The 27,495-nt window shown below is 55.4% G+C and overlaps 10 protein-coding genes across 10 annotated transcripts; 5 read left to right on the top strand and 5 right to left on the bottom strand.

Annotated features, from left to right (window-relative positions):
* Positions 1-171: 171 nt before the first annotated feature.
* SPSK_03244 (uncharacterized protein) lies at positions 172-1,881 on the top strand (the record flags this gene model as incomplete). The annotated part of the gene is made up of 1 exon (XM_016730084.1): positions 172-1,881. One exon carries the CDS (start codon positions 172-174, stop codon positions 1,879-1,881), a length of 1,710 nt encoding a protein of 569 aa, XP_016585145.1.
* An 833-nt stretch (positions 1,882-2,714) lies between these two features.
* On the bottom strand, positions 2,715-3,504 carry SPSK_03590 (uncharacterized protein; the record flags this gene model as incomplete). The annotated part of the gene is made up of 3 exons (XM_016730427.1): positions 2,715-3,052; positions 3,121-3,388; positions 3,433-3,504. 3 exons carry the CDS (start codon positions 3,502-3,504, stop codon positions 2,715-2,717), a joined length of 678 nt encoding a protein of 225 aa, XP_016585146.1.
* A 1,858-nt stretch (positions 3,505-5,362) lies between these two features.
* Positions 5,363-7,739, bottom strand: SPSK_03092 (uncharacterized protein; the record flags this gene model as incomplete). The annotated part of the gene is made up of 2 exons (XM_016729933.1): positions 5,363-7,532; positions 7,723-7,739. 2 exons carry the CDS (start codon positions 7,737-7,739, stop codon positions 5,363-5,365), a joined length of 2,187 nt encoding a protein of 728 aa, XP_016585147.1.
* A 1,807-nt stretch (positions 7,740-9,546) lies between these two features.
* SPSK_03491 (methylsterol monooxygenase) lies at positions 9,547-10,562 on the top strand (the record flags this gene model as incomplete). Its single annotated transcript, XM_016730329.1, has 2 exons — positions 9,547-9,557; positions 9,635-10,562. 2 exons carry the CDS (start codon positions 9,547-9,549, stop codon positions 10,560-10,562), a joined length of 939 nt encoding a protein of 312 aa, XP_016585148.1.
* A 574-nt stretch (positions 10,563-11,136) lies between these two features.
* Positions 11,137-11,851, bottom strand: SPSK_03615 (4a-hydroxytetrahydrobiopterin dehydratase; the record flags this gene model as incomplete). The annotated part of the gene is made up of 3 exons (XM_016730452.1): positions 11,137-11,418; positions 11,524-11,586; positions 11,660-11,851. The coding sequence occupies 3 exons, from the start codon at positions 11,849-11,851 to the stop codon at positions 11,137-11,139; spliced, it is 537 nt and encodes a 178-aa protein (XP_016585149.1).
* A 2,999-nt stretch (positions 11,852-14,850) lies between these two features.
* SPSK_03763 (uncharacterized protein) lies at positions 14,851-15,162 on the top strand (the record flags this gene model as incomplete). Its single annotated transcript, XM_016730597.1, has 1 exon — positions 14,851-15,162. The coding sequence occupies one exon, from the start codon at positions 14,851-14,853 to the stop codon at positions 15,160-15,162; it is 312 nt and encodes a 103-aa protein (XP_016585150.1).
* Positions 15,163-16,146: 984 nt separating this feature from the next.
* Positions 16,147-18,987, top strand: SPSK_03030 (uncharacterized protein; the record flags this gene model as incomplete). The annotated part of the gene is made up of 6 exons (XM_016729874.1): positions 16,147-16,192; positions 16,238-16,366; positions 16,736-17,034; positions 17,356-17,380; positions 17,459-18,141; positions 18,211-18,987. 6 exons carry the CDS (start codon positions 16,147-16,149, stop codon positions 18,985-18,987), a joined length of 1,959 nt encoding a protein of 652 aa, XP_016585151.1.
* A 1,085-nt stretch (positions 18,988-20,072) lies between these two features.
* Positions 20,073-22,530, bottom strand: SPSK_03081 (uncharacterized protein; the record flags this gene model as incomplete). Its single annotated transcript, XM_016729923.1, has 3 exons — positions 20,073-20,111; positions 20,183-21,954; positions 22,020-22,530. 3 exons carry the CDS (start codon positions 22,528-22,530, stop codon positions 20,073-20,075), a joined length of 2,322 nt encoding a protein of 773 aa, XP_016585152.1.
* A 1,996-nt stretch (positions 22,531-24,526) lies between these two features.
* On the top strand, positions 24,527-24,993 carry SPSK_03692 (profilin; the record flags this gene model as incomplete). The annotated part of the gene is made up of 2 exons (XM_016730527.1): positions 24,527-24,625; positions 24,703-24,993. 2 exons carry the CDS (start codon positions 24,527-24,529, stop codon positions 24,991-24,993), a joined length of 390 nt encoding a protein of 129 aa, XP_016585153.1.
* Positions 24,994-25,820: 827 nt separating this feature from the next.
* On the bottom strand, positions 25,821-26,748 carry SPSK_03538 (uncharacterized protein; the record flags this gene model as incomplete). The annotated part of the gene is made up of 3 exons (XM_016730376.1): positions 25,821-26,117; positions 26,499-26,692; positions 26,718-26,748. The coding sequence occupies 3 exons, from the start codon at positions 26,746-26,748 to the stop codon at positions 25,821-25,823; spliced, it is 522 nt and encodes a 173-aa protein (XP_016585154.1).
* Positions 26,749-27,495: the final 747 nt, after the last annotated feature.

Raw genomic sequence — 27,495 nt, forward strand, 5'->3', positions numbered from 1 at the left:
TACATCTCATCACCAAACTCAACTTTCTCGTACACAATCTTTCACAGTATGTCGTCCTTTCGCATTTTGGTCACCACAGTCATAAATTTCCAGCACGAATCTCATAGTTTTTTTTTTCTGCATCCTCACGACCGGGTAGCTGCAGTCACAACCCTCTGTGCTGCGTCCTAAATGCCTTTGGCGCAGCGGTTGGCGCGTGTGCTGCCGCCAAAACAGACAACACCATTACAGTTCAAGCGTCAGCTAGTAGGGTGCGTGTCGAGACCAGCAGCGGAAACAGTACAGGCGGGCCGGACATGGTGTAGCCGGCGACGCACAGGGAGCTGCCGGACATGGGCGAGCGCAACCACGCCGCGCCGGGAGGAGGCGAAGCAGCCGTCGATCTTTGCAGAGCTGTTTCCCGACGAAGCATCATCTTCACGAGAAAACAGAATACCAGACAACACGGAAGAGCAGATCGATGACACAAGAGAACCACAAACTGACGGGAGCGCTATCCCTGAGGACGTACGACAATGGCTGGAGAACGAGAGCGAGGCTGCCGAAGGCGACGAGGACGTCAGGGAAGCAGATGCCGCCCCGGGCACGAACACATCTGCCCAAGCGAAGCCAAAAAAGCGCAAAACAAACCCAACAGTGCTTGTGCTGTCCGGAACGACACCGTCCCTGCTTCCTAGCGACTTCTTCCGCATAGCACCGAGGGCTGCACCAGCGTCGTCCGAGCTAGATGCCGCCGGCAGCAGCCGCCGTTTCGTTGATGGCTGGGCGGCCGGCAACGGCGGCATCTACAAGATTGTGCAGGACCGCGACCCGGCGACGCTCGCTCCACGTGGCCGCTACTTTCTCTACTTTGGCTCGTCCGCCGCGGCCCTGGCGTACTCGCAGGAGGTGCGCGAGCTGCATGTGCTGGCCCGCCGCGCCGTGCAGCAGCCGCAGCGAAACGCCGCCAGCGCCAAACGGCGCCATAAGCGGAAACAGGAGGACCAGGTAGGCTTTGGCGGGGGAAGTAGTATGGGTGGAGGCGCCAGCGGCGGTGGCAGTGTGTATGCGTCACTGGCCGGCAGCATCAGCAGCGGCGGCTCCGGCACGGGCAGCGACGCGTACTTGGCGACGAGCGCCACTCCAGAAGAGGTGGCGGCTCTGCGCAGTTTCTCGCTGCTGGCACCGACGGCGCAGCTCGATCTCGTGATGCAGATGCCGGCAGGTAGCAGCGTCGGTCCCAGCGCGACGTCATCGGCCATTACGCTCTACGACGAGGAAGAGCTGGACGACGTGGCCACCACGACGGCCACCACAAAGGTACTCGTGGTGCTCGAGGACACAAGCTCTAGTGGCGGTGGAGGCGCTGGCCGACAGCACCGTGATGACGGTGACGGTTGGCAGGAGAGCGTCGCTGCTGGCTCGAGCAGCGGCCGCGGCGTCACAACAGTCGACGGCCTGCGCGCCCTCATCGAGGCGGATGGCGTGCGCCGGAACCTGCCGTGGGCGGTCTCCGACGGCCTCAATGGCGTGGTGCCCGTCCAGTGGCTGGTGGCCGAGCAGAAGCGGTTACTACACGATGCTGTCAAGGCAACCAATGCCCGGGCGGCAGCTAAAAGGCGGCGCAAAAAGGCCGAGGCCGAGGTACAGGCAAAACAGAACCCGGGACCACAGCACCCGCCGGTCGCGCTCTGGGCTTCGCGCGTACCCGACCTGGTCACCAAGACGGACCAGATGAACGAGAATGCGCGCTTCTCGCGGTTTGTGGTGGCGTTTGCAGACTCTGTCGAAGCCCGGCGGTTCGTGCGCAACTGGCACCGACGGGCTGTTTCCGTGCCAGGTGCAGGGGGCGCTGCAGCATATGAGCAGACGGCCATCGTGGATACGACTGTGCTGTGGTGAGACTGGGAAGTGTGAGGAACAGCATGGCGTATGTTTCTTATGTTACAAAACGTACGTTGGAGTCACAATCGTAAGACATGTATATAAAAAGTATATAATGTGGATAGAACATCCTACTGACTTGGTTCTCTTGCAACTTGCTTTTCCATGTGCTAAAATAAAAATCACAAAACAATGTATTTTTATGCCGAGATCGAAGGAGAGAGCAATTACATAAAGCTGTGTACTGCATGCAGAACAGACGGTGTGCCACAGACGAGGAAACCGGCAAAGAGTACAGACAAAAATATATATGGAACTTCGATACAATAGGGTAAATGAAAAGACGGACTAACAATGGGCAATTCGAGAGGGAAAATGAAACGATCACAAGAGGCAAGAACAAACAAAGCAAAGAAGAGCAAAGCAAAGCAAAAATGGTACCAAAACTCCGAGAAAAGCCGCCCAGGTATCTGCCATCCCCCATTTGTCCTTCTTCGCGTCGGCTTGTGCAGTGCATCGGCCATGACGACAAAACTCGACCAATGCAGCCCTCGTCCACGTTCCGCGTCTATGTGTCTACTACCGCCATTCTCTTTTCCTCCCTTTTGTTCCTGGGGTGCGCACTTCGTCTCCCTGTCTTGAAACCAGAAACGGCCCGAGGCGAGTGACAATATGTCGTGTGTTTTGTTTTTTTTTCTGTTTTCGCAGGAGAGTGTCTGCCGCTGGTTCGTTTTCGTGTATATCGTCTCTGGTGTGGGGCTTGCTTGTGGACATTAAAATGGTAGAGAAGTTTTTAAAAAAAAAATAGAGGTAAATGAGGTACACGAGGTAAATGACAAAACAAGCGTTTCTTAACAGCACTTGCCGCCAAAGCCACTGTTGTCGCCGTTCTGGCCAGACACGTTGACGCCGGATGCTGGCGTCTGCTCGGTCTTGGCGGTGTCGATGATGCGCGACTTGATGTCGGCCGCCAGGCTGTAGAAGGCCTTGTCGATGTTGATGCCGCTCTTGGCTGAGACCTCGAGGAAGGGGATGCCGAGCTCGTTGGCCAGCTGCTGGCCCTGCTCGGTGGAAATAACGCGCTTCTCTTCCCAGTCGCACTTGTTGCCAATCAGAATCTTGTTGACGCCCTCGGTGGCGTGCTGCTCGACGTTGGAGAACCACGTGCGAATGTCTGCGTTGTTAGGGTCTGTTTGGAAACGAAACGGTGTGTGCGTACATGCGGAGTGGGGGCCAGGGGGGCCATGGTGGACTCACTCTCAAACGACCGTTCGTCGGTCACGTCGTAGACGAGCAGGATGCCCATGGCGCCGCGGTAGTAGGCCGTGGTGATGGTGCGGAAGCGCTCTTGGCCGGCCGTGTCCCAGATCTGCAGCTTGACACGCTTGCCATCGAGCTCGATCGTGCGGATCTTAAAGTCGATGCCGATGGTCGTGATGAAGCTAGGCGTGAAGGAGTCCTCGCTGAAGCGAAGCAAGCAGCACGACTTGCCGACGCCCGAGTCGCCGATGAGGAGCAGCTTGATCTGAAAGAGGCGCAAAAGGTCAGCAGGTCAGCACGCAGTCAAACGAAGAGGGGGGGAGTCTGAGGCGGCGAAGAGGGGCCACGCACGAGAAAGTCGTAATTCCTGTTGCCAGCCATTGTGAAGAGTGTGTTGTCGAGGGCAAAGAAACAGAATCGAAAGACAAAGCAGCCGGGAGGAATACGTGTCGAGCACGAGTTTCGTTCGTGATGGTACAACGCGTGTGTCGTGGCCGCAAAAGAACACACAAGGCGGTGTCGAAGTTCGCTCGTGGGCTTGTTGCGTTTGACGGGTTCCCCTAATTTGGTGCACTTCTAGTCGTATGGCCTGGTGCCTTTCTGTACGAAGCAGTTGTCGAGCACCCTTGCTTCTTTTTCGTTTCTCCTTTATTTGCAGAAGAGTGGAGACAGTACGAAACGTGGAGACTCGTGGACGGGGAGAACGCGGTGACGTGGTGATGTCGGTGTACTAAACATAGACGGGGCGGCTGGCGACAGTGGTGACAAGGGGGCAATGGCGAGAGGTTCACAGGATGAGTCGACAACGACAATTCCAATGCTCAGTTTCGCTCAGGCGACGCAACGTCGTCAGACGCAGCTGTGTCCTATCGTAAAGGCGGTTGATTTCGCTGTTTGGCGCTTGAGAGGGGTGTCAGAGGAGAGGCGGACGAGAGAGATTGGCTGCAGGCGTGGCGGGCGAGAAGAGCAGCGGGCAATGGCTCGTAGTCGTTGTGACAGGCGAAAAGCAGACGTGAGGTCAAAAAGTGGCGATGTATGGAGTTAAGATCTTGGAGGGAAGAACGTGGCAGGTCTGACGAGACGAAAGGGGAAGTAAGAAGGAAGTATGTCTCTGTCTGTCGTTCGCAGTTTACTGCGTATTACTGTGTAGGCTGCTTCCCTTTTTTCGGCCCTGGGTCGTTCCTGCCCTTCCGCTTCGCTTCGCCGTTTCGTTGGCTGGAATGGAAGAACGAGGAAAGAGGGGTGGTTGGCTGGCAATTTACGGCGGAGAGCCTATTCTGTACTATCGACTGCCTACTGAGTACGGGGCCTGCCTGGCACTTGCCCGTTGGCCGACTTTTCATGGCTGACTAGCGTAGCTGAAGCCGGCCAGGCGAGACAAAGGAAGTACCAGGTCCAGCAATATTGGTGCAGAGGGACTTTCGCCAACTGACGCACGTGCTGCCGAAAAAAACGACAGCAAGAACAGGAAGGCGTGGCGCAGCGCTCTTTCCCGACGAGACACGTTCAAAATCGGCGGTGCGAATAGTCGGTGCCTGCTTGACGCCGGAACACGAAGGTTGGGAGTTGGCTACCAGGCGAAGTGACAGGGAAGCGCCTCGCCAGGCTTCTGGATTCTTAGACAGTGCGTGTTAATCTGGAACCGGACGCCTGGAACAGCATGTAGGCCACTCGGGCCCCTGCAGTAATGTGCCTTTTGCCATGTTGTAATCCTGCAGTCGGCAGAAATTGGCCACTGACGGCAGGTGCCCTCCAACGAACCTTCCGCAACAAAGGTTAAGACGTAGATGCTGTCCACGCCACCGCTTTTGCCTCCTTCCAAATGTGAACGAAAGGTTGCACTGCTGTGGACCAATACGCCCAGCCCTCTCAGTCCGCCGGAACGGCCCCATTAGTGCTGTCCGCATTGACTTCCAGCTGAGTGTCGTCATAGCCTGTGTCGTCATTCCTCCACAACCAACCGCCTCCTTTGACTTACAGAGTCCATGTGCATTGCAGTCTCGTGGCATATCTCGCATCCATATGATGATTACGATTCGTATAGAATCGCTGTATTCTCCCATATTCTTACTTCTATGCCTCTATGCCAGAAATCAAATCACAAAACTAAATGTCAAGATGTGTGCTCCGTAAACTATACAGCCAAAAAAACGTAAAATTCTGCTCGTTCCCAGTGCCATGAACCGTTTTCCAATGCTCCTATGACCCTCCGGGATCCATCATGTTGGCCGCCTCACTGTTAACCCAAATACCGCCCATAGGCCCACCGCACACGGTCGAGCGCCAGCCGCTGCTTGTCAACCGTCTTGCCGTTCAGCATCTCATCCACGTCCTCCAGAAACTCCTTTTCAATGTCACCGGGGAACAGACCCACGGCCAAGCTGCGCAGCACATGCACCTCGCAGACCAGTAGACCGCGGTGCTTGTATGACAGGATGCCGTTCATCGTGGCCAGGTCGACGGTGGCATCGCAAAAGATGCGGTCGATGTTGCGCAGCACGCGCACGCACTTCTCGACGCGCTGGCCGCGGCGCAGACCCTTGCGCCCATACAACAGGCCACGGACGTACCGCAACGCGGCAAAGCTGACGAGGACGCCGGGCGTCAAGCCAACAAACCCAAACACGAGCTCTTGGCTCTTGAGCAGCGCGTCAATGCCGCTAATGGCCACCTCAAGGTCGACCTTGGTCTTTTGCACCTGGATGAGCAGCGACCGCACCAGATCGCCACGCACGGCGCCCTGGAACGGCTTCCGCAGGCCGGTTTCGTACGCCCGCAGTACGGGCGTCACATCGCCCTCCCGGACCTTGGCGCGGATCGTCGACAGCTCCACCTCGGTCAGCGCCGACGCGGAGCCCGCCAACTCGGGGCGGTCCACAGCAAACTCGACCACCATCCGCTCGAGACTCTCGCGGTCGGACTGGAGGCTGTCGCGGCTCATAATAGCAATCTCGCTGTTGGAGTCGTGGCGGACGGTACCAATGATTTTCGTGACGGGCTCAATCACCCAGTTGAACCAGAAGTCGCGCACGGTCGAACCAAAGTCGCGGATCCACTGCACAATGTCCTCTTGGCGGTTCGCAACGATGCGCAGCAGCGTCGACGACGATAGCAACAGGATACCGGCCGGCAGCCAGTAGCGCAGCAGCCGAGGCGGGCGCCCATAGTCTTTCACAACCAACTGGAGGTCGCCGACAAGCCCCGGGATGCCCTGGGCCAGCAGTTGGTCGAGGCGCCGGGCCAGGCGCGCAGGCTTGTTGGCGTCGAATTGGTTGGCCGTCAGGATGGGGTCGCCCTGCACGTCATTGAACACCTTGTCCTCAAAGTCCAGCACAGACGACTCGACGGCCAGAACATCCGTGGTGACCTGGTCCATCAGCGACACGCTGCGTTCGACGACGCCCTTCCATCGCCGACCATTGTCGGCCGTAATAGCCTTGAGGTCCGTGCCCTCGTCCAGGTCAAAGCGGAGGCCCTCGTCGATCAGAATGCCGAGCCCGCTGGCAATCAGTTGCCGCAGCCGCTTCAAGCGTTTCTGGTTGTGTCGCGCGTCGACCCGGCACCGTGCAATGGGCGACAGCAGACGCCGCTCGAGACCTGCAAAAGACCGCTGGGCAATGCCCCGGCGCACAATGGCATAGAATTGCTGCCATTGCTGCGTGAGCGAGGCGCTGCCAGACCGGATGGCGCCGAGCGGCGTGTGGGTGGCGGCAGCAAAGCGCGTCCGACTCTCGACGACTACCTGGCTGACCTCCTTGGCCCAGTTCCAGAACCGCAGCGGGGATGTCTGCACCGTGTACAAGCTGAGGCTGCCGTACGAGGACAGGATGTCGTCCCAGTACCAAATGTCGTCGTGCAAGGGTGTGATGCGCTCTAGCAACGTGTTGAGCAGTATACCATACACCTGGACGGTGGCTTTGCTGACCAGGAGCCACTCGACCTCAGCTGCCAACTCGCCTTTGTCGCCCGGACCGTCACCTCCTCCTCCTCCTCTGGGAAGCTGCCCTGGCACAGCACTGCCGGCGCTTGGTGACAGGCTGCCATTCTCCGATTCGCTGCTGCCCTCTTCTGCGCCATCGGTGCCGATCCGCCGGGGGCCGTGGAGGTCGAGATAGCCCTCTTGCTCCTGCTGGCGCTTCTCCTCCTCTTCGATCTCCTTGGCGGTCTGCAGCAACCCGGACTGCTGTAACAGGCCTCGTATGCGGGTTGTGGACAAAATGGGCTGAGAGGACGAGGTCGAACTCAGATTCTTGACAATTTTGAGCAGGTCGTTGACGTACGGCGACGACAGGGCGTCGATGCTAGCCTCGTTTACGGAGCCATCGGTGTTGGCGGCCGCGTCGGTCTCGTAGGACACAAGTGGTCCACGGGTAATTCGGTCAATGTCGGCCTCCCAGGCACGTACGTTGCTACACAGCGGGAGGACAAAGGTCGCGTCACGTTAGCCAAGAGGGTGCTCGGGCAAACAAAAACGAATCAACCATGTGCTCCATAGTCCCAAGTATTGCTTTTGGGGTGTAAAGCTTCAAATTGAATCAAAACGGTTGGTCAATGGCCCCAAGAGGACGGAACTGGGGGAAGGGAGGGACAGGCACGCACTCTACGACAATCGACATGGGGGGCAGACGGCAGCCTGCGTTGGGAGATCCGTCAGGAAAGAATGAAGGAAGACGTAAAAGCACACACAAAGGATAAGGTAGTGTGCTTTGGAGGAGGCGGTGTGTCGTCACGGTTCAAGGCGCAAGGCGTGTCGCGGCAAGCTCCTCAAGCTTGTCCACCAAATCCGTCTGAAAAAGTTAGGTTGCCTGATATGTGGCACAAAATAAGGTGGGCTGCTTTCTCAAGTCCGGATGCCCGACATCCGTTGTGGGGTAGTTCGACGCAGCTTTCTCTGTTTTGGTTGGGTTTGTCCTTCCAAAGTCACGCCAAAAACGGAAGCGCTTCGATCCGGCGGGCGCCCAACTCACAGAATAATCCGATAAGCTCTGCAGGTGGCTATTGATCCTGATGGCTTTTGGTGTGGGTGCGTCTTGTTCTTGTTCGTATTCGGACAGGGGCACAACGCGGGGCGCGCCGGGCGGCCACAGGACAGCTTCGGGTTTTGCAGTGTCCCTCGCTGCACGTCACGTCGAGTTTCTCACGGGCTGAAATCCAGTGGTATTGGTGGCGAGTGTGTGCTGTGTGGAAACATGCGATTCTCGAGTACATACAAATGCCAGTTGAACAACCAACCCCCAATGGACTGGCGTGAACTTTTGGGGGGCTGTAGCGGAGGGAGAGGAATCGTTAGCACTTGACAGTGAAGTTGAGATTAACATTGGCGAAATTTGAGACAAGGGGTGGTGGGAAAAGGAGTCTCTATTACTTCCTGCGTCGTTGATATTCGGAGATGCAGATTCCAGAAAGCAGAAAGACACCAAATACAGCACAGGGAAAGAAGAAGGAGCTACAGCGCCAGAGGAAGGAGCAGGACAGAGCTTGTATTCTGTCGAAACAAAGAAGGGGCGACTTAAAGAACAACCTGCTTTTGGACGGCAGGTGCGATGAGATCTTGGCCAGGTCGCCAGCAATTTCGCCTGGCAGAGAAGGTGGCAGGTGGCAGGGTCAAGCCTCATGCAGGTGCGACCAGCGGCGACTCGCCTAGAACAATGAAAGAAACTTCTGACTGCGACAATCACAAGCCACCAAACTTTGCAAGAATTGCACACTGGCTCCCCCTGGACGAAAAAAAGCGTACTCGCAAAGCTATTTAGTGGGGTTCCTTACACTGTTAAGAGTGTTACAATGAGGATTCCTTGCTCTGTTAAAGTGCTAAAACGGTTTGTGAGTGCGCTTTATTTTGGCCAGATGGAGACTGGGACCACTAAAGCACCAATTTGCCGTTGTTCTGCGTTCTGCCAGGCACAACACAGTTTATCCGTACTGTATAAAACGTGGACCATACTGTGCGTGGCGAGCCCCACGCCGTTGCAACTGCAGCATGTGATTGGCCCGGGACACGGATCGCAGTTGCTCGACATGGGCTCATTCACTCAACAATTCCATCCACCCGCTCTACACTGGCCCACCGCCTTCCTCGTTTGCCTGGTGATTTTTGACCCCTGGATGGAAAGAGCCAAAAGAGGGAGGCGACTGACGGGCCATTGGGGAAAATAAAATAAAACGCCTTCGCAAGCGCATCTCCTTCTCGATTGACCCTTTTCCAGAGCCATTCTCTTCGCGGAACACAATCTGGGGCGTGTCTCTTCTTCGTTTCCCCTATTGCCAGTTATCTCTCCGGCTGTCTCTCCTTGTGTCGTCCTTTTCTGTTTTTGGTTTTGCATATCTCGTTTTAATTGATCCCGCGCTGCCCATTGCTTGGGACTCTCGACTTTTCTTTTCGACCAGCCCCTTTTGTTCAGCACTGCATCACGCCCACCAAACATGGCTTCACTGTATGTGCTCTTGCACCCGGTTTGGCATCTGACTGTGACGCGCTTCTTGCCACCGTGCTGACATTGTCTCTCCATAGTCTTTCTAACGCGACGTTCGCCAACGGCACGTTTGCTGGTATCGCCAGCGGCGCCAACGACCTCTATGGCGTCTTCGAGGAGGTGTCCAAGTACAATGTGCAGCTCAACATTGCCGAGCGCCTGTGGGCGTCGTGGTACCTCTGGATGCAGAACGACGTTCTCGCGACGGGCATTCTCAGCTTCATCATGCACGAGACGGTGTACTTTGGCCGCTCGCTGCCCTGGATCATCCTCGACTCGATCCCGTACTTCAACCAGTGGAAGATTCAGAACCAGAAGGTGCCGACCGCCAAGGAGCAGTTTGACTGCGCCGCGCTTGTTCTTTTGAGCCACTTCACAGTCGAGCTGCCGCAGATCTGGCTGTTCCACCCCGTCGCGACCTACTTTGGCATGGAGTTTGGCGTGCCGTTCCCCCCGGCGTGGAAGATTGCCATGCAGGTGGCCATCTTCTTCGTGATGGAGGACGCCTGGCACTACTGGTTCCACCGCGCGCTGCACTATGGCCCCCTATACCGCTCGATCCACAAGCTGCACCACACGTACTCCGCGCCGTTTGGTCTGGCGGCCGAGTACGCGTCGCCCATTGAGGTCATGCTGCTGGGCATGGGCATTGTGGGCTCACCCATCATCTGGGTGTCGCTGTCCGGCGACCTGCACCTGGTGACCATGTACATCTGGATCATCCTGCGCCTCTTCCAGGCGATTGACGCGCACAGCGGCTACGACTTTCCCTGGTCGCTGCGCCATATTCTGCCCTTCTGGGCGGGCGCCGACCACCACGACCTGCACCACGAGAAGTTCATTGGCAACTACGCGTCGAGCTTCCGCTGGTGGGACTTCTGCCTCGACACCGAAGCTGGCCTCGAGGCCAGCAAGAAGCGTCGCGAGAGGAAGCTCGCCCAGCTCAAAGCGAAGAAGGCGCAGTAAAGATGGGTGTGCATTTTGTTCCTGCTACCGCAAGCAGCAGCCAGCTAATCCATCTGTTATGCGACGCGCCGCCAAGGCAACTGTCGATCGCCAATCACCGACCGGCTTCGACCAAGGCGTACGCTACTTTGGCTAACACGTCCCTCGACGACGGTTTGTTGACTCCCTACGTCACAACCAGTGTCTAGCCACTCATACGTTTACCCAGAAACTGTAACAGTGTTCTTGGTTGGACGCTTTCCTCATTTCATTTCTTTCTATGCGGGCGTTTGGGCGGGCGCTCGGATGCGTATGGGATCATCAAAAGCCCTGCATTTTGCTCTTTTTCAAATGTCCATATTGCCGTCGACGGGTAAGGGAAGGGTTCATAAGTGGCGACCCTTCGCCACACCGTTTTACTCATTCATCTATGCATCAAGACACACAACGATAGACTTAATATTTTTAATTGACTTTAGAAGAGGCAAAGATCTTTTTTTTTATTCATGAATTCGCGTGAGTGACGAAAGCCGTGTTCCTATGCCCGAATATGATTCCACCGTACGTCTTACAGCACCACACCGATCAGTCCTCTTCAGCTGCGCGTGGTGCAGTCACAGCTGGCTACGCCTGCCGCGCTGTCGGCCAGGCTTGAGAGTGTGTCCGCCGCGTTGTCCACCGAGGTCGGCTCTGCAGTGGTTGCATTGGCCGGCTTCGCCTCCTTCGCTTCCGGAGCGGGTGCCTCAGCCACTTCGCCAAAGGCGCGGGCGAGCTCGTCGCACAGCACGGCCAGTTCAGTGTCCTCGACAGTCAGGCCAGGAGCCAAACCAGGGCCAGGGTTATGGGTCGTCCACCGGATGAACGTCGTGTTGTAGACCTGTTGTAGGGAGCCGAAGTCAATACAAAAAGTACATGTGTCCATATCGTGTCCATATCGTGTCCATATCCATATGGAAATGAAACACGGCGAGCTAGATCTTACATTCGACCACTCCGGATGGTGATTCTTGAGCTTGGACTGCAGTGCCACGGCCGTCATAAAGTCCTGAAACTGAGTTAGCCAGTGCCAGTGCATATTATAGTGATCACGGGGGAGTAGGTTTCATCTGATTATCTACCCAAGTCTTGGTAAAGTTCTTAAACTTAAAGGAGCGCTCGATGCCCAGGCCATTGGCCGTCACGGCCCACCGGCCAGCACCAGGCGACTGTGCCGCGCCATCGACCGCAACCAACGTCTCCAGTGCCGTCCGGACCGCGGTCTCGTCGGCTTCCGTCTTGCCCACGATCTGGGGATGCCGTGCACCTGTCATGATCTTCGCTGTGATCGAAAAGGCCCGGGTTTGTGGCAAGGGATTGTGTGATACGACGTCTAGGCAAGTGGGCCGTGTGGCCACAGTGCAACCCGAGTAAACAGGAGCACTTAATACAGCTAAGGACGTGATCCGTCCGACTCTTGAAGATGGCGACGATGGCAGTGCAACGCGCTTGGTGACAGCCCGGCACGAACCACGAAGCATTGGGTCGGGGGGAGTGAGGGGTGGATACGAGTTCGTGTGCGAAGGACAGAATAGGAAAATGGTTACCTGCAACCGGAGAGGTCTCCAATAGCAGACGACAAGCAAGCTTGGCGAGGTGAGGGTAATCGTACACTGCTGATGCCACTCCTGAGCGTATCAGCGTATCTGATTCTGTGGTCCAGTTTCGTCCGATTGTCGTCGTTACTAGAGCTTTTGTGTGATAGGCGGGAGGACTCAATGTTGCTCGGTGTATATTGGCCGGCTCAGTGTTGCGCGGACGGCTGTCGTCGACTTGAACCTGTCTGATTACGTCAAGATGCACGTTGGCTTTGTGAGAATGGCTAGCTACCAGTTAAGCACACTAAAATCCACGCGATAGAGGGTGTGAGCCACCCGAGCCACCATTCTGTGGAGAGCTACAGGGGGCTCGTCACCACTAACCACAATTTTCAGGTCGCCATCGCACTGTATTAAGACTCCAGTGGCGACCACTAAGACGCTCACCACCTCACATCAGTAAACTGGCAACCACTCTTCAGTGCAAAGCCAGTGCAGTCTCATCGCTTTTGCGCATTCCCCTTCTCATTATATCTTACTTGTGACAGTGTTCATATTGAGCGTCTCAAGTTGTTTGGAGGAGTACAATTCAAGACCACCACCACTGTCGACGAGTGACAGACACAGATGAGATACTAGAAATCAGTTGTATGAGACTATCGTGACAAACGAAGCCAGAAAATAACAGTGCAAATGCATAGACGAGATCATGTCGTTACTTGCGAGGTACTATGCTCAGTTGATGCCGCCGTATGTCTTTTATTTGGTATCAACGCCGTGGTGGCATTAACGCCGTGGTGGTACATGCGCCGTGTACTTATGCCAAATCAAATATACACACAACGGCCGTCGGGCGAATGCACAGCGCAGCAAACAAAACTGATAAGTTTTAAAGTAGCTGATGGACGGTACTACCCGGGACGAGCATACGATATTGATGGGTCTCTCACATTTATGTATGAGCGTGATTCTTACCTCTCCTACCTGTCGACAGTCACGCCACGGCACCACGGTATCTCAAATGGGTTTACATACGTAGTACGTTGACGTATATGGCCGTCTTTGGCACATAGTCTTTGATGACATCCATGCCAAACAGCGTTGTTCCGTGGTGTATCAAGGGGGCAGCGTTTGTTCTAACAACGTGTTATGCGCACTCGCTCGTCGGGGTATTGCGAACCCGTACGGATAAAATGACCAAGACGACAAAATAAGAATCATTTTTAAACACAGCAGTTGAATGACCCAAGCTAGTCAAAGTAACAAGGCCCCAATCTTTGCATGCTAGACTAGACATAACGGCATACGATCACTTTGAGTGGATTAGATGACACCGCCGCCGCCGCCATTTCCGCCGTTGCGGTCGGTCCAGTAACTCAACACCGAAACCTCCATATGAGTGACTGACGTCCTATTTTTATGTTTGAGAAGTTGCGTTTTCAGATACGCCGCATCGTGAACGACAAGGCATGACGGTGCTGGTTCTGTTACCGTTCACTAATCAGTTCCTACGGCGAGCTGCCTAACGGTCCCATGGCCCTCCTCCTGTGAACCGACCATAGCTTACAAATACTACGAAACCCTGCAGGAAATGGACGGCAAATACGAATCGTACTCCGATAAGATATTGTGGTTGCAAGTTGAAAGCTGTGGGTGTTTGATTTCAACTGCAGTATGCAAGTTGTTGGACGTAAAAGACGGGAACGCAGAGCCCCCGGCGACGGGGACCGGCGGCCGCGCTGACCTCTGGACGCCGGCCTGGCCAATGACACGCCCTACGACAGTTTCTTACACCAGGTATGGTATCCGTCTCTCATATCGTGGGCTTCCCAGCGTCTCTCCTCCCAAACGTCCCGACTCTCTCGGTGTCGACCCACAACAGATACCTCCTCATCTGCATCAGCAGGAAAGGTAGTTTGAACAATGTGTGTCGTATTCGCGTGAAGATTGTGAGAACCTAGTGTATATCTTCCAGTCTCATGTCATTGGCGACGGCACAATATGTTGACACCATTATATTCTAGGGCTCTGATACTGTGATTGCTAATGTGACCCAATACAGGTAAGCAGCCCTGTAGCATGGCAGGTCTTTCAGAGTGACCCGTAGCATAATTTGATTCTTTATGTTGAATACGAGCTGCGCCGAATGGCCTACTCTGCTTCTTTCAAGCGGCCGAACACAAAGCTACAAACATTCTAGAACGCTAGAGTTGAAGGGTACTTGACTTGGCCATAAAAATAAAAGAGCTGCTGGATGTCCGTCGTGAAAAGTGAGGAGTCAGAGCTCACCTCAGACACTGTCGTTTACTGAAAACGAATAAAATTAATTCAAAAACAAGTGCATAAATATTGACGTGCATGTCACGTGCCCTTGTGGTCGTTTCCCGCCTCGTAGGCGTCTGAAAACAACCGCCTGGACGCTTGGCGTGCCCGAGCGGAAGGCGAAGAGTTTACGTAATATATTAGTTGTTTCAAAGACCCACTTATAGATGGCGTTGCTTACGTATTCCCACGCCACAAAAAGCACACACCATGCACCATCATGACCAAGAAATATGACGCGAGACCGCAAGGTCATCCAAAAAGTGGCAATCTCAAGGCGGGAACTTTTTTGAAAAGGGTCCTGGTCCCCTCTCCCTCGTACGGCTTGGCGTGTACGACATTATTGCACTATCCAGCGTGGGATCCAGTAACGGATGCCTGCCACCGTCTACACTTTTGATTTCCTATTGCCAATGTCGTATTGTCCGTATGGATCCTGGACCCTCTCCTGCTTATGGCCGCTTGTCGTGGACCTTGCGCGTAACTCGCTCTGCAGTGTTCACTGCCTGTGCTTGTCAATAAACGTCGTCGACGGCCAAATTGGGAAACTGGACAAGACAAAAGTGGAACTGCCGACGTTTCCGACACGAGGGAAGAAGGAAGGAGGGAAGGAAGGGGGGAAGGAAGCAGCGTATGAGAAATCCGGACGGAATGAGGAATGGGGATTGAGGAATGCAGACGGAGGACAGAGGAATTGCAGCACTACGACGTTCAATGCGCTGTGATACAATTGGACGCCCACTGACAAGAGGTTGTTTGGGCTGACAAATCATGCGACAACACCAAACGCCGCCCGGCCGCTCAGCAAAATAACGCGTCTGCCTTCTCTTCAGTTTCTCCACAGGTGCTTTCGGCTTCTTTCTTGCCAATCCATTTTTGGCATCTCATTTTTGTTTCCGTGCTCCGAGCACAACTCCGCTGCCCCTTCTTCTTTACCCACTCCGTTTCATGCTGACTGAGCCTGGGATGTTTTGGCCCATGATGACTTTGTTCTGACTACACACACCCGAAGTATCGGCCCAAAACGAGCAACACACCAACAAACGTCGACGCCATAGTGACGCCAATCCCAGAACGTCAGTAGTCTCTCGCGTCGGAGACATCCAGACCGAGACGACATTGAGAGGGAGCGAGAGCGTGAGCGGCCTCTGGCATCCATCGGTGTTGCTTTTTGCCGCAGATTTCTGACGGGCTGGTCGTTGGGTGCCCAGAAGAGCTGACGAGGGAAAAAACGACCGCCGTCATCCGGTGTTCTTCCCTCGGAGCTCAGTCATTCGCATTCGGGTAGGTAAGCAAAACACTGTCGTCTGCCTCACCATCACCGATCACAAATGGAAGCAGCCATAAACCAAAAAGCAACGACGAAAAATACGCTGCTTTATAACGGGGTGTGCTTTCATTCACTTTGAGCATACCACCGTGGGCCGATGCCCAGCCACGCGATTTGGATCCCCCCGTTTTCCCCCTTCCGCCGCTCCGTCTCTGTAGCCTCTGTAATTTCCTCGATAATCTGGCGCGTCCGCTGTTTTTTTTTTTTTTGGTGCCCAGCCATTTTTCGCGTCACGAGGAGAGACACTTACCTTTGGCCCCTCTCTTTCCAGAACCGCAGGCCAATTTGGCCACGCCCCAAAATACTTGACTCACGCCCTGACTTTGGCTGAGTCAGAACAGTTTACAGAAACATCTTGGCCAATCGAACACATCTCAAGATGGCCAAAAGGAGACGCGCCGCCAACGCCTCGGCATCCAGTAAGGGTAAGTCATCGTTATTTTGTTGATTGCTTTTGCTGTCTTTTGCAGTCGTTTGCCCGCGACTACAATTGCTGTTGTACTCTCTGCCCTCCGTCGTCTACGTCCCTGCCTTCGCAATGCTGCAGACGCCAAAAATAGACAGAAAGGCGTGCCCCAGTGGCATCGAAATCCGAGAAAGTATGACCAGACCAGCGAAGCTTTGTCATGTTTCGGCTTTCCGCTTGCGTTATGTTAAATGTTAGGTGACGGGCCTAACGCTACTCTCCGCATGCTCCCGCGCTTGATTCCATTACCCACGCACCACAGCATCCTACACGTATCTTACATGTACTACGTACGGAGACAATATCGTCTCGTCCGCGGCAGGCGAATTCCGATTCCGCGGCGCAGTTTTCATCTCGTCTCTCCTCCACCTAATTTTCTTACCTAATTACACGCAGGCCCGGCACTTTGCAAGCGTACAAGTCGCTCGGTCGCTTGCATGTCCTCCGTTTTGTCTGCATCTCGAGAGGGGAGCTGATTAGAATAGTCGCTGTTGCTGTCAAGGTGTCAGCCCATACGCCCTCCGGCGGCCGCCGCGCGCTCCTGCCATGACATACCTGTGCACTGCTCCTGTGACTCGTTTGATGAGAAAGAACAGAAAAAGGAAGGCAGCTGTGTACGACGACCGTACCCCGTACCTGCCTCCTCTCTTGCCCCCATCGTTTTCTCTTGCCTTGTTTGTCTCACGCTTCATTCCAACGGCCGCTTTCACACCCTGGTCCACCCGTCCCGGGAACTTCCCAAATACAGTGGCCTCAGTGCTCGTACTCACGCTAGTGCGGCTGGCGCTACTTTTCTTGTTGGTACGGAGTGGCTATTGCCTCCGCCGTGTTTAAAAGCACCCGCGTGTCCCCTTCCAACTGTGATTACGAAATCGCCTTCCTTACCTCATCTCCCCCAATTTTCCAACTTACACCCGCTCTTTCTAATCCCGGCCTATACCACCACGCTGCCCATCTGCGCCTTCCTCCTCTTTTTTACTCTTGCGCCTCTCGCTTTCCCATTTTATCTGCTTTGCTTTCCCAATCTTTTTTTTCGGTTCCTTCTCTGGCTTAAATCGTCCTGCTGCTCCTTCTCCATTTATCTCCGCAACAACATCCGACTGTTTTGATTCATTTGTGCAGGACGGAACCTCCCACTTTTCCTTCTGTTTGTACGCCGTAACTGCAACCCTTTTCTTCCCACCAAACAAACATACACCACTACCCTGCATATGACACACATGAGCACACCGCTTGCTCGACGCTCACACTCCTCTGACTAACACGCGTGCCGCTTTCGTCTTGTCAGAAAACGTGACACCCGCCTTGTCGTCCACCGTTGACGATATCAACGCCGCAGCCAATCTTTCGGATCCACAGAGACACGTCGACGCAGCCTATGCAAACAGCGGCGCAAACGCGCAGACAGCCGTCAAGCTCGAGCACGACCTCCAGCCAGCAGACGACGGTTTTATCGACAGCAACAGCAGCTTTGCGCACACCGCGTCTACTGCGTTGCTAGCTGCACATCACGCCGACGTCAACACCGACGTCAACACCAACGTCAACACCAACATCTACGGCGCCGCGCTGGGCTCGTCTGACCCTGACGCCCACATCGATCCTGACTTGAGGCCGCCGTTGTCTCCGTATTCTTTGTCGCGCGCCTTGTATCCTACCGCCACAATGTCGGCCGCCCCTCAGTCTGCCGCGCCCGCTGCTCCGGTCGCATCGCCGCAGCAAGCGCCTGCGCCCATTCCGCAGCAACAGCAGCCGTCATCTCACACAGCCCCGGTGCCTTTGGCGCCGCAACAGTCTCTGTCACCCGCCGGCTCCCAGGAGCACACCGAAGTCATTACGGACGGCCGCAAGGGCCCCCGGCGCGAGCTGTCCACCAGCAAGCGCGCTGCGCAAAACCGCGCCGCTCAAGTCAGTCCAGTCACCTTGCGTTAAGACCTGAAATGAAAGCGGGAAAAACTCTGCTAACTCCCCATCCAGAGGGCCTTCCGCCAGCGTAAAGAGGGCTACATCAAGAAGCTCGAGCAGCAGGTGCAGGACTTTGGCGAAATGGAAACCCAGTTCAAGATTATCCAATCGGAAAACTACGCCCTGCGGGAGTATATCATCCACCTACAGTCGCGCCTCTTGGACGCCAAGGCTGAGCTGCCCCAACCGCCTGCGAACCTGAACCTCGCCGGGCCCGGCATGCCACCTATCCTGGGCATCGGTCCGTCGCCGGCCCTTGCTGCGCAGCAGCAGCAGCAGCAGCAGCACGAGCAGCAGGCACAGATCCAGCGCCAACAACAGCTGCACCTGCAACAACAGCAGCCACTGGCGCAGCAGGAGCCGCCATCACAATACCCGGATCCGCCGCAGCCCCAGCAGCAACAGCAGGTGCGCGCGCCGTCACCAGCTGCACACCCTGCCGCCACGCCCACTGCGGCACAGGCTGTCGCTGCGGCTGCTGCGGCCGCTGCTGCTGCGGCCGACACCTCATCGCGCGAAGCCAACACCGTCGCTGGCTCAGACTCCAAAAACGACTCGTCCCTTGCGCGCGTGGCCCAGGCTGTCGCCCAGCTCGGCAACAACGGCAACACCCCGGCCACCGCCATGGATACCAGCCGCGACGACCCTGCTAACGGCATCAAGGCCGACAACAACACCAACGGCAACGGCAACGGCAACGGCAACGACGCCGGCGAGCCCATGGACACGTCCGAGGAGGCTATCAGCCAGAAGCTGCAGAAGCTGTCGGAGCCTGTCTTGTCCATGTAAAAATGGGCCGAGTACGGTACCTCGGGCGCACGGTTCACCACTGTCGCTTTCTTTGCGGCCTTCACTTCGCTTCTTGCGCACACTCTTCCTTTAACCTTTTATTCTATTTTTTATTCTATTCTTTTTCTTTTTTTACATAACCCTTGTTTCCGATAATTTTTGCTTCTGTTCTGCTTTATCCTCTTTGTGGTTCCTAACGGGTGTTTGCTATTATGCTATTTTTTTTTCTTGTGTTTCTAGTCCTTGTTCGGTTATGTCTCTGTTGCTGTCTGTCGTCAATACCGTTCTGGCTTGTTCGCTCTCCCCGACGGGTGGGAGGTGGAAGAAAAGAGGCCCGTCCTAGTTTTTTGTTTATGTTTTTCTTTTTCACACTTGGGTTCGCGGCGTTCAGAAAAAGATGCTTTTTATTGCTCTTCACGTGTCGCTGCTTTTTTAGTCGTTTTAAAATGCGTACAACTAGGACTCTGTCTCCTATTTATTCTCTACCTTCTTTGCATGCCGACGTGGGACAGTGCTCGTGTACTCATCGTTGCTTACACCTGGTGTGTATTTCGACTTACATAATCTGGTGTATAGTGTTGGTTTCCATGACTATCTGTTTGCTTATTATTTTGGTGTGGCTCGGTAGATTTGTTTTATATATTTCATGTCCCGTCGACATAAATTGCCTGTTTAGTTTTCTTTACTTTAGCTTTGTGTCTACCTCCTCACTGCCTAATTCAGGCCGGCATATGTTACTATGACTGTCGTGAGGAAGTGTTTTCATTCCAATTAAGCCATTCTTCGACCTAGACGAATCGACCTAGACCGACAACGACATCACTTCAAGAGGACAAAATGTGAGATATGAAATTCCTTATTGCAGTCCAAATCCCCCTCGCCACAAAAAAATAATCAAATCATCAGATAACGCCTTGCTGCCACTGCATTGCTTATATTGATTTTGGTTCCTGCAGACCCTTTATTGCTTTCTTTTGCAACAATGCGTGTCACCTCTTTCGCCCTTGGGGCCTCGTTTGCACCTTTACCTCTGTTTCTGTTTCTGTCTTGGCTTCCACGTCGGTCGTTGCTTACACCTGCGTCTCCTAACTCGTCGAAGTGAATGCATTTCCTTGGTCGTGTTCCTGTGTGCATGTTTAGCAAAACGATCTCGCTCTATATCGTAGCAGCACGTGAGACAAGACAGCCGACTCACCTTGATGTACTCGGGACCCTTCTCTTGGTACTCCTCCCGGGTCACAGCAGCCTGGCGCCATGCCGACGACCCGGCCCACTCGGCCGCTCCCCGCCAGGCATCCGTCAGAGGATCTTTGGCGCGGCGCAGCTGCAGTGGCGCACCCGCCGGCAGCAAAGCCTGCAGCCCCGCGTGCAGCCGCTCGTCAAAGTTCTGGAACAGCGTCAGGCCGCCCGTCAAGAACACGTCGCGCAAAAAGTCGTTGCGGTCGATCCCGACCAAGCCCGTCAGGCGCTGCGTCAGGATGTCGCCCGCAATCTCCACGAGACCGGCCTGGTCGATGCCGGCAATGGCGCTCGGCTGGAACAGCACCTCGGGCACACGGATGCGCTCGACGTTGAGATGGATCTGGTGGCGCTCGGCCGGGCTGTCCGGGTCAAACGGACGCGGGCCACGCTCAAATGCGTGCAGCATCTTCTTGCTCCAGTCGTCCTGCGCTTCGCGCGTGTGCTCGTACGTAAAGTCCGGGTCGTACTGCAGCAGCAGCTCCTCGAGCCCTTTCAGCTGCACGTCGGGGTTCTCCTCGCGCTCCTCGTCGTCGCTGTCGTCGCGGTTGACGGCAATGTCGCGGTACACGCCCCAGTCGGCATCGTCGGCACCAAAATCGTCGTCGTCGCCACCGCCGCCGCCGCGCCGCCGCTTGCGCCCCGTAGCCGTCGTGCCGCCCGACGGCGCGTCGCTCGCCAGATTGGCAATGTTCTTCATGCGAATGTACGAGGCCAGGTTCTTGCGGTTGCCCATGTCCTTGGACAGCCGCTCGCGCTCCTTGATTTTGGCGAGCGTCTCGAGATGCGCCTGGCGCTTCTCTTCGAGCCAGTTCTCAAAGTCGTTGGTGCGCCGCTCCTCCTCGAGCCGCGCCTCCTCGGCCACACGGGCCTTTTCGGCCTCCTTTTCGGCCTTGGCGCGTGCGCGCGCGTCGTGGTTCGACTTGAGCAGCCGCTGCTGGCGCTTGGCCTTGAGCTGGGCCTCGTCGAGCTGGTCGTCGGGCACCTCGAGCAGCGAGAAGTCGGGGGCCTCGGCCTCTTCTTCCGGGTCGTTGCCCAGATCCTTTTGCCGCGCGCGGCGGAGGGCCTTTTCGAGCTCCTTGATCTGGCGCTCGAGCGCGGCCTCGTCCTTCACCTCGGCCTCGTCGAGCAGGCGCTTGGTCTCCTTTTTGGGGCTCTCGGCAATTTGCGTCTGGATGCTCTTGTAGTACTCGAGCTCCTGCTCCTTCTTGAGGAGCCGCTCCAGGCGCATCTTGACGGCCTGCTCCTGCAGCCGGCGGCCGCTCTCCTTCTTGCGCTCGGCAATCTTGGCGAGCTCCTCCTCGGTCTTTTGCACGACAATCTCTTCTGTGTAGGGGAACTGGATGATGCGCTCGCGGTCTTCGAGGCCGGTCCAGTCCAGGATGCCGCGCAGCTCGTTGTCGTAGTCCTTGGAGACGTAGCAAAAGTCCTTGAGCCAGTATTCCGCCTGCGACTGGTGCAATTTGAGGTTGTTGCTCAGATAATCGCGGTACTTGAGGCGCACAAGCCGCAGGAGGTAGTCCGCGGCATGTGAGCCACCCCAATTTAAGCGGATAGCTTGGGACAGGACTGCCTTGGAGTTGTAGACGGGGATGACGTGGGTGGCGCTATAGGACGACGAGACGACGAGGCCGGTGTCGCCCTTGTTGTGACGGTAGGAGAAGAGGGAGTCGATGCCGTAGGCGAGGGACGGGGCGCCGTAGCATTCAAAAACGATTTCGGTCATGGCTGTAGGAGCAACGTGTTAGCAAGCTGAAGACAAACAAAAGCCGAACAAAATGGTCCGTACGCACTCTTTCTTGAATAGGGGAAGTTGGCCACGGCCTCGGTGAGGACAATAGGGACGTCGACGGCGCCAGTGGTGCTACCGTTCAAGCCCAGCTTGACAAAGGTGTAGTCGAGAATGTGCTCCATCACGTCCCAATTCGCCACGATGCCCGTGCCGGCTTCAAAGGCGTTCCGCATGTGGCCGCGGGCGGCTGTGTCGGCGTAGCAGTCGGAGCCCACAAACGAAAACGTCTTGCCGAGCTTGCGGTCGCGGTATTTGGCCATGGTCGGTGGGATAGTGAAGCGCGGGTCCTTCTCAAACGACCAGCCGGCGCGGACGGCGGATGAGCCGTTGTCGATCACAATGGCTGCATCGCCGTCCGAGCGCTTCTTGGCGGCCTCATAGCCGTCAGACCTTGGCTCCACAAAGTCCTCGAGGGCGACGTCCTTGACCGGATAGATTGTCGGCTCTGGCAGCAGCTTCCAGGCTTCGCGCCGCGGAATGGGCTCCACGACGTCGATGGCCGTCGGCGCCATGGTGGGTAGTAGAAGAAGGGAGAGGTGCTTTGGACGCCGCGAAGTGGCTTCGCCAGAGTCGTGTTGCGAGCTGAGTTGTGGGCGACAGAAAAGTCACCGTGAAGCTGCAGCCGATGTCGTCGATTCGCGACTTCGCCGTACGCGACGGCAGCAATTGCGGCAGTTGGCGCGGCGGGATGACACACTAAAGCTCGAAAATATGCCTTCGAGATACGTGCCACGCCGAAAAGTCGCGTCGGTTTCTCGGAGTGGGATGGAGGAGAGACAGAACGTCTCGTTTCTGGCCTCTCGACTCTTTCCTGATGTTTGAGGGAGACCGATGAGCAGGGCGTTCCTGCCGCTAAATGAGCGCCACATATATTACATAATACATATACACTAGCCACACTTTACTATTGAAGCTCCAACAGCTTAGAACAGGCCTTCGAACATCGCGACTGCAACAAAAACAAGCATGTATGTTTCAAGCACGAACTATGGCGTGACCTGTTATCGACGTCTAATTGGATTTTTAGACGACAGGATAAAGAGATCTCTGAAGCATCGGCTTGCGAAGGCGTTTCCAACTTTGGCACGTGATCGTAAGTGTCTCTGCGAACCCAGGACGGACCATAGAGCCGCATGTGTGAGATGCAGATGGTCAAGCCGTAATGCGTTTCAGGTTCTCAAATGATCCCGCCGTCAGATCGGCCGCCGCGTGGCCGGGTGTGATGCTGCACTGTTGTGTTGGCAGAGACACGCTTTTCTCAACGCGTACCAGTTCCTTCCCAGCTTCTCTCCTACGTCGTAATTACAGCGCAAATGATGTGTAAGCGGGGCTTGGCGGGGTATAGGCATTCGCCTGCACAGAGCTCAAACTCAGTGTCGGAAGGAACGACCCTGCTTTACTCCCATCCCAGCTCTGCGTAACCAGTGAAACCGCCTGAACTGCAGAAGTATCACAAAGAAAAAGATGCCTTAGTCACAATCATGAAACAAAAGAGCAACACAGCAGCCATGAACACGCCTGCTTCTGGCTGACCGCCTGAAGCTTGACCAGCTCGCCCCAGCGGCCGGAGCTTGGTCGTTAGCGGGGCGGTGTTCTTTCCTCTACAGCTCGGCTGCCTGGAGCTTGCCTCCTGCTTTCCCTGGCGTTGAGTGTTACAGTGGGTACAGTACCCCTCCTTCGGCAGGTGTTCTTGGGGGTGCTCGATGCGCCTTCCTGCAGTGGTTTCGTTACTGGGGCCTGCCGGTCCGATAATAATCGCCAGCACTGTTGGTCTTAATCCTTGTGCTGTACGTCTTATTTTCCCATCCCACTTCCCATTCATTTCCCCTTTCTGTACTCTGTCGGCTCCCTCTCTCCCACAAACGCCCTCTCAAACGAGCAAACGTCACACGTCTGTTTTGCCTTACTACGTCCTCTTCACCCAGGATTGCATTGCGCCCTGAACTGTACGTTTTCCGCAGCGTCGCATCTTCGCACCGCTCTCTCAACTCCCTGACCGCCCTCCGAAGCCGTAAGATGCATCAGTTTCCCCATCGACGACTCGCCTGTGACATTGCAGATACTTATTGTTTATTTGTGCAGATTCTCGAAACCGCTCCCGTCATCGTATCTCCTTACTGAGATAGCCAACAAGCAACGAGACACGCCACGTATCGCACACACTCTCTCTTTACACACGTTCACCATGTCTTGGCAAGGTCAGTTGAGAACGCCCCTGGTCCTGCATTTGTTTGGCTGCTCGTCTGAAGCGGATTTGGAACGGTTTGGCTGACCCTGATGGTATAGGTTACATTGACTCGAGGTAAACACCTGCTCCTCCGCGCTTCTGATTTTGACGACACGAACGATCCGGCCGAACGGCTGTCTTGATTCCGCCATCTCGAACCTCTACCTGTGGTGGTGTTTGGGCAGGTCATAGCCGGGGCGTGGTCGGATCGCGGGGCAAACCAGCGGCGGTGAAGGCGACAATGATGGAAACAGATACGATAAGATCCGAAGCTAACGCACATGCAACCCTCTAGCCTGGTTGGCAGCGGTCACATTGATGAGGCCGCCATCATTAGCGCCGCCGGTGACAGCGTCTGGGCGACCTCGCCCAAGTTTTCTGTATGCAGCAACCTTTCTTTTCGCCTCGATAATACGTACTGTGCGACCGGCTAACACGTTTCTTTCTCTCTCTGCAGCTCAAGCCTGAGGAGCTGAAGGCGATTGCTGCCATCTTCGAGGCCAACAGCCAGCCCGTGATCGACAAGGCCTATAGCGAGGGCCTGCACGTTGCCGGCGAGAAGTACGTTGCCACGATTGTCAGCGCCGAGGACAACATTGCGATGATCCGGAAGGGCAAGACCGGTGTCGCCATTGCCAAGACGAAGCAGGCGATTGTTGTCGGCCACTACGGTGAGAACGCACAGGCGAACAACGCGCGGGCAACTGTCGAGGCCCTGGCCGACTACCTCCGCACACAGGGATACTAAAGCGGTGGACGAGGTTGATGTAGTGGACGAGAAACAGGGAGACAGAGAGACGGTAGAGAGATGCGCATTTTGACTAGGCCTAGACAAAAGGCTTCGTTTAGTTTGGATGAATTAGGTCGCCACGTACATAAAATGCGAAGCGACAAGAGCCATAGTACGATAGATTTGGTGGCAGATTGCACGCTGGTCGGCGCCTACGGTGATGTGAAGCGAACGAATCCATGATATCAGACAATTGGAGCGGGCATGTGGCGGAGGACAAGATCCGTTGATGTATATGTTTGATTCACACAACTTTTACCACGAAGTGCCGATTATTGGATTAAAAAGAGAGACTATTCAAAGATCCCAAAACTTGACAGATTAAGCTTGTGGCTGCCCCATGTCGCCTAAAAAAGTAGTAAGACGAAAATCACAACGAGAAAGGGTATTTTGCACACTGGTTTGAAACCACTCTCCGTCCGCTGTCTTCGTATCTTGTTTCCCTTCCAGCCCAACGCCGAATAAAATGTGTTCTTGGTTCCTGCTGTTTCACCCTTGGGGTACTATATAGTCGTGCACAAGACGCCTTAATACCAAAATATGAAGCAATACACCACGGACCAGGTGGTGGGTAGCCCATAAAGCCACCCGTCATCACCCGTCCGTCCCACCCATCATTTTTGTTTGTGTATGTTTTTTTGTCCCGGCAAATATGCACGTGTTGGTTGCCAATGACGGTCGAGATCAACTGCTGGGAAATCGAGGTCGAAGACTGCACGTCGTACGTGACGTCACACAAGTATTCATTTTCTCTTTAACGGTACGTCGCCTGCGAGCGGCCGCGCTCACACCGGCAGGTCCGTGTTGCGCCGGCCGATTCCTGCGCGATCCACGGCCACGCCAATGTACGGTCCCACCACGGGCGCGTTCCGTGCAAAGGCGGCAATGGTGCCCAGGAAGTCGCCAAAGAGGACCATGATGCCGTACAGCTCGACGCAGAAGCCGATCAGCGGCCACCGCAGCAGAATCAGGAGAAGGCCACCAAAGAAGGCGGCAGTGCCCTTGGCCTTTTGCTTGCGCGCGAAGAAGAGGAGCGTCTTGGCCGGGCCGATGATGATGGTGAGGCCGATGAGGAAGAGAATCTGTCAAAAGGGAGCGAGACGGTTAGAAACTAAGGCGCCTATCGAAGAGTGCCAGGCGGGAGGTACATGTCGCCGTGCGCTTTGCGCGTCACGGGCCTGGAACGGCTTCGCTTACATTGCCCATAGCGAGCCTGGAGAAAACAACACAACATCAGTAACGGGCTCAAAACAAAATGAAGAGACTGCGAGGCTGCGATAAGCAACACAGTCGACGGGGAACTAGAATGCTCACATGGCCCGGTCAAAGAAGAGCATGACGCCACCGATGAGGAAGAAGCCACCTAGAAGAACGAGTTAGAGGTTGCTCACCAACGGACAACAGGGGAGAACTCGGCCGTTCTGCCTGGTCAAGGTATCGGATCGGGCGCTTCATGAACGTACCACCGGAGCAGAAAGCCACTCCGACTTCTGCAAGTTGGGGAAAAGTGTCACGTTAGCATAATTGTCTGGCACAGCGGATGCGGCCGTCACGGCAGCACCTGGCGCACGAGCTGGAGCTTGCGACCAGCTCCACGGAGCTGGAAGAGCCTCTTTTTCGCGTGTCGCAAAAGCTCCTGCGCCAGGGCTTTCTGGCCCTGGAGGGTAGCTTGGAGGACGCACTCTGGGAGTCTGTCAGCCACATGGAAGGCATGGTCGCGGATATCGTGACAGCGGGGAGCGGGAGAAGCTGAGCGGAGAGACGAGTCGAGGGAGAGCGCTGAAGCTGTTCGTTTGTTGCTCGAAGTCGTTGGTGAAGCTGCTCAGACGTATTTTTGGGAGTGGGGGAATAGAATACGAAATAAGGGTCGCAGTCTGCGCCGTTGAAACAGGAAGGAGAGATCGGTGGTTGTTAATTTAGGTTGCGCACTCCAAAAGGGGAATCCGGTCCAGGGTTTGTTGGGAAAGGTTTCGATCCGATCAAGAAGGAGCGACCAAAGCGGAAAGCATGTGGATGAGGACGAGGCAAGAACACAAGATAAAGCGGCGGATGCGACTGCCCAGAAAACACGTCTCCTTTCGAAGCCCCCTTGAAAGCCCCTGTCGTGTACCGCGTATCACTAACTTACTCGTATTAGCGGCGTGTGGCTCGAGGGTTTGGGACACGCATCTTACGTCGTTTTAACACCGCGTAAAGAGGGATGGGTGTGCCCAGCCAGCCAACGTCGTTTTGAACTGGACGGTGGTTTCCACGCGGCTCCACTGCTAAAATAGACGCTTTGTGTGCTGCCATTGGCTGTTTGTGTCGAGGCCCGATCTGGAAAGAGCAACCCAGCTCACCGAGCTTACCGGACCAGAAGCGGCAGTTGCACCAAATCCTGGTCATGGAAACCGGAGAATGCACCAAAGCGCAGAGTAATGAGACGTCTGCTTCTTGAAACAGACGTCGTACAGACCGTGG

The sequence above is a fragment of the Sporothrix schenckii genome, assembly GCF_000961545.1.
Source record: "Sporothrix schenckii 1099-18 chromosome Unknown Cont47, whole genome shotgun sequence".
Lineage (NCBI taxonomy): Eukaryota > Fungi > Ascomycota > Sordariomycetes > Ophiostomatales > Ophiostomataceae > Sporothrix > Sporothrix schenckii.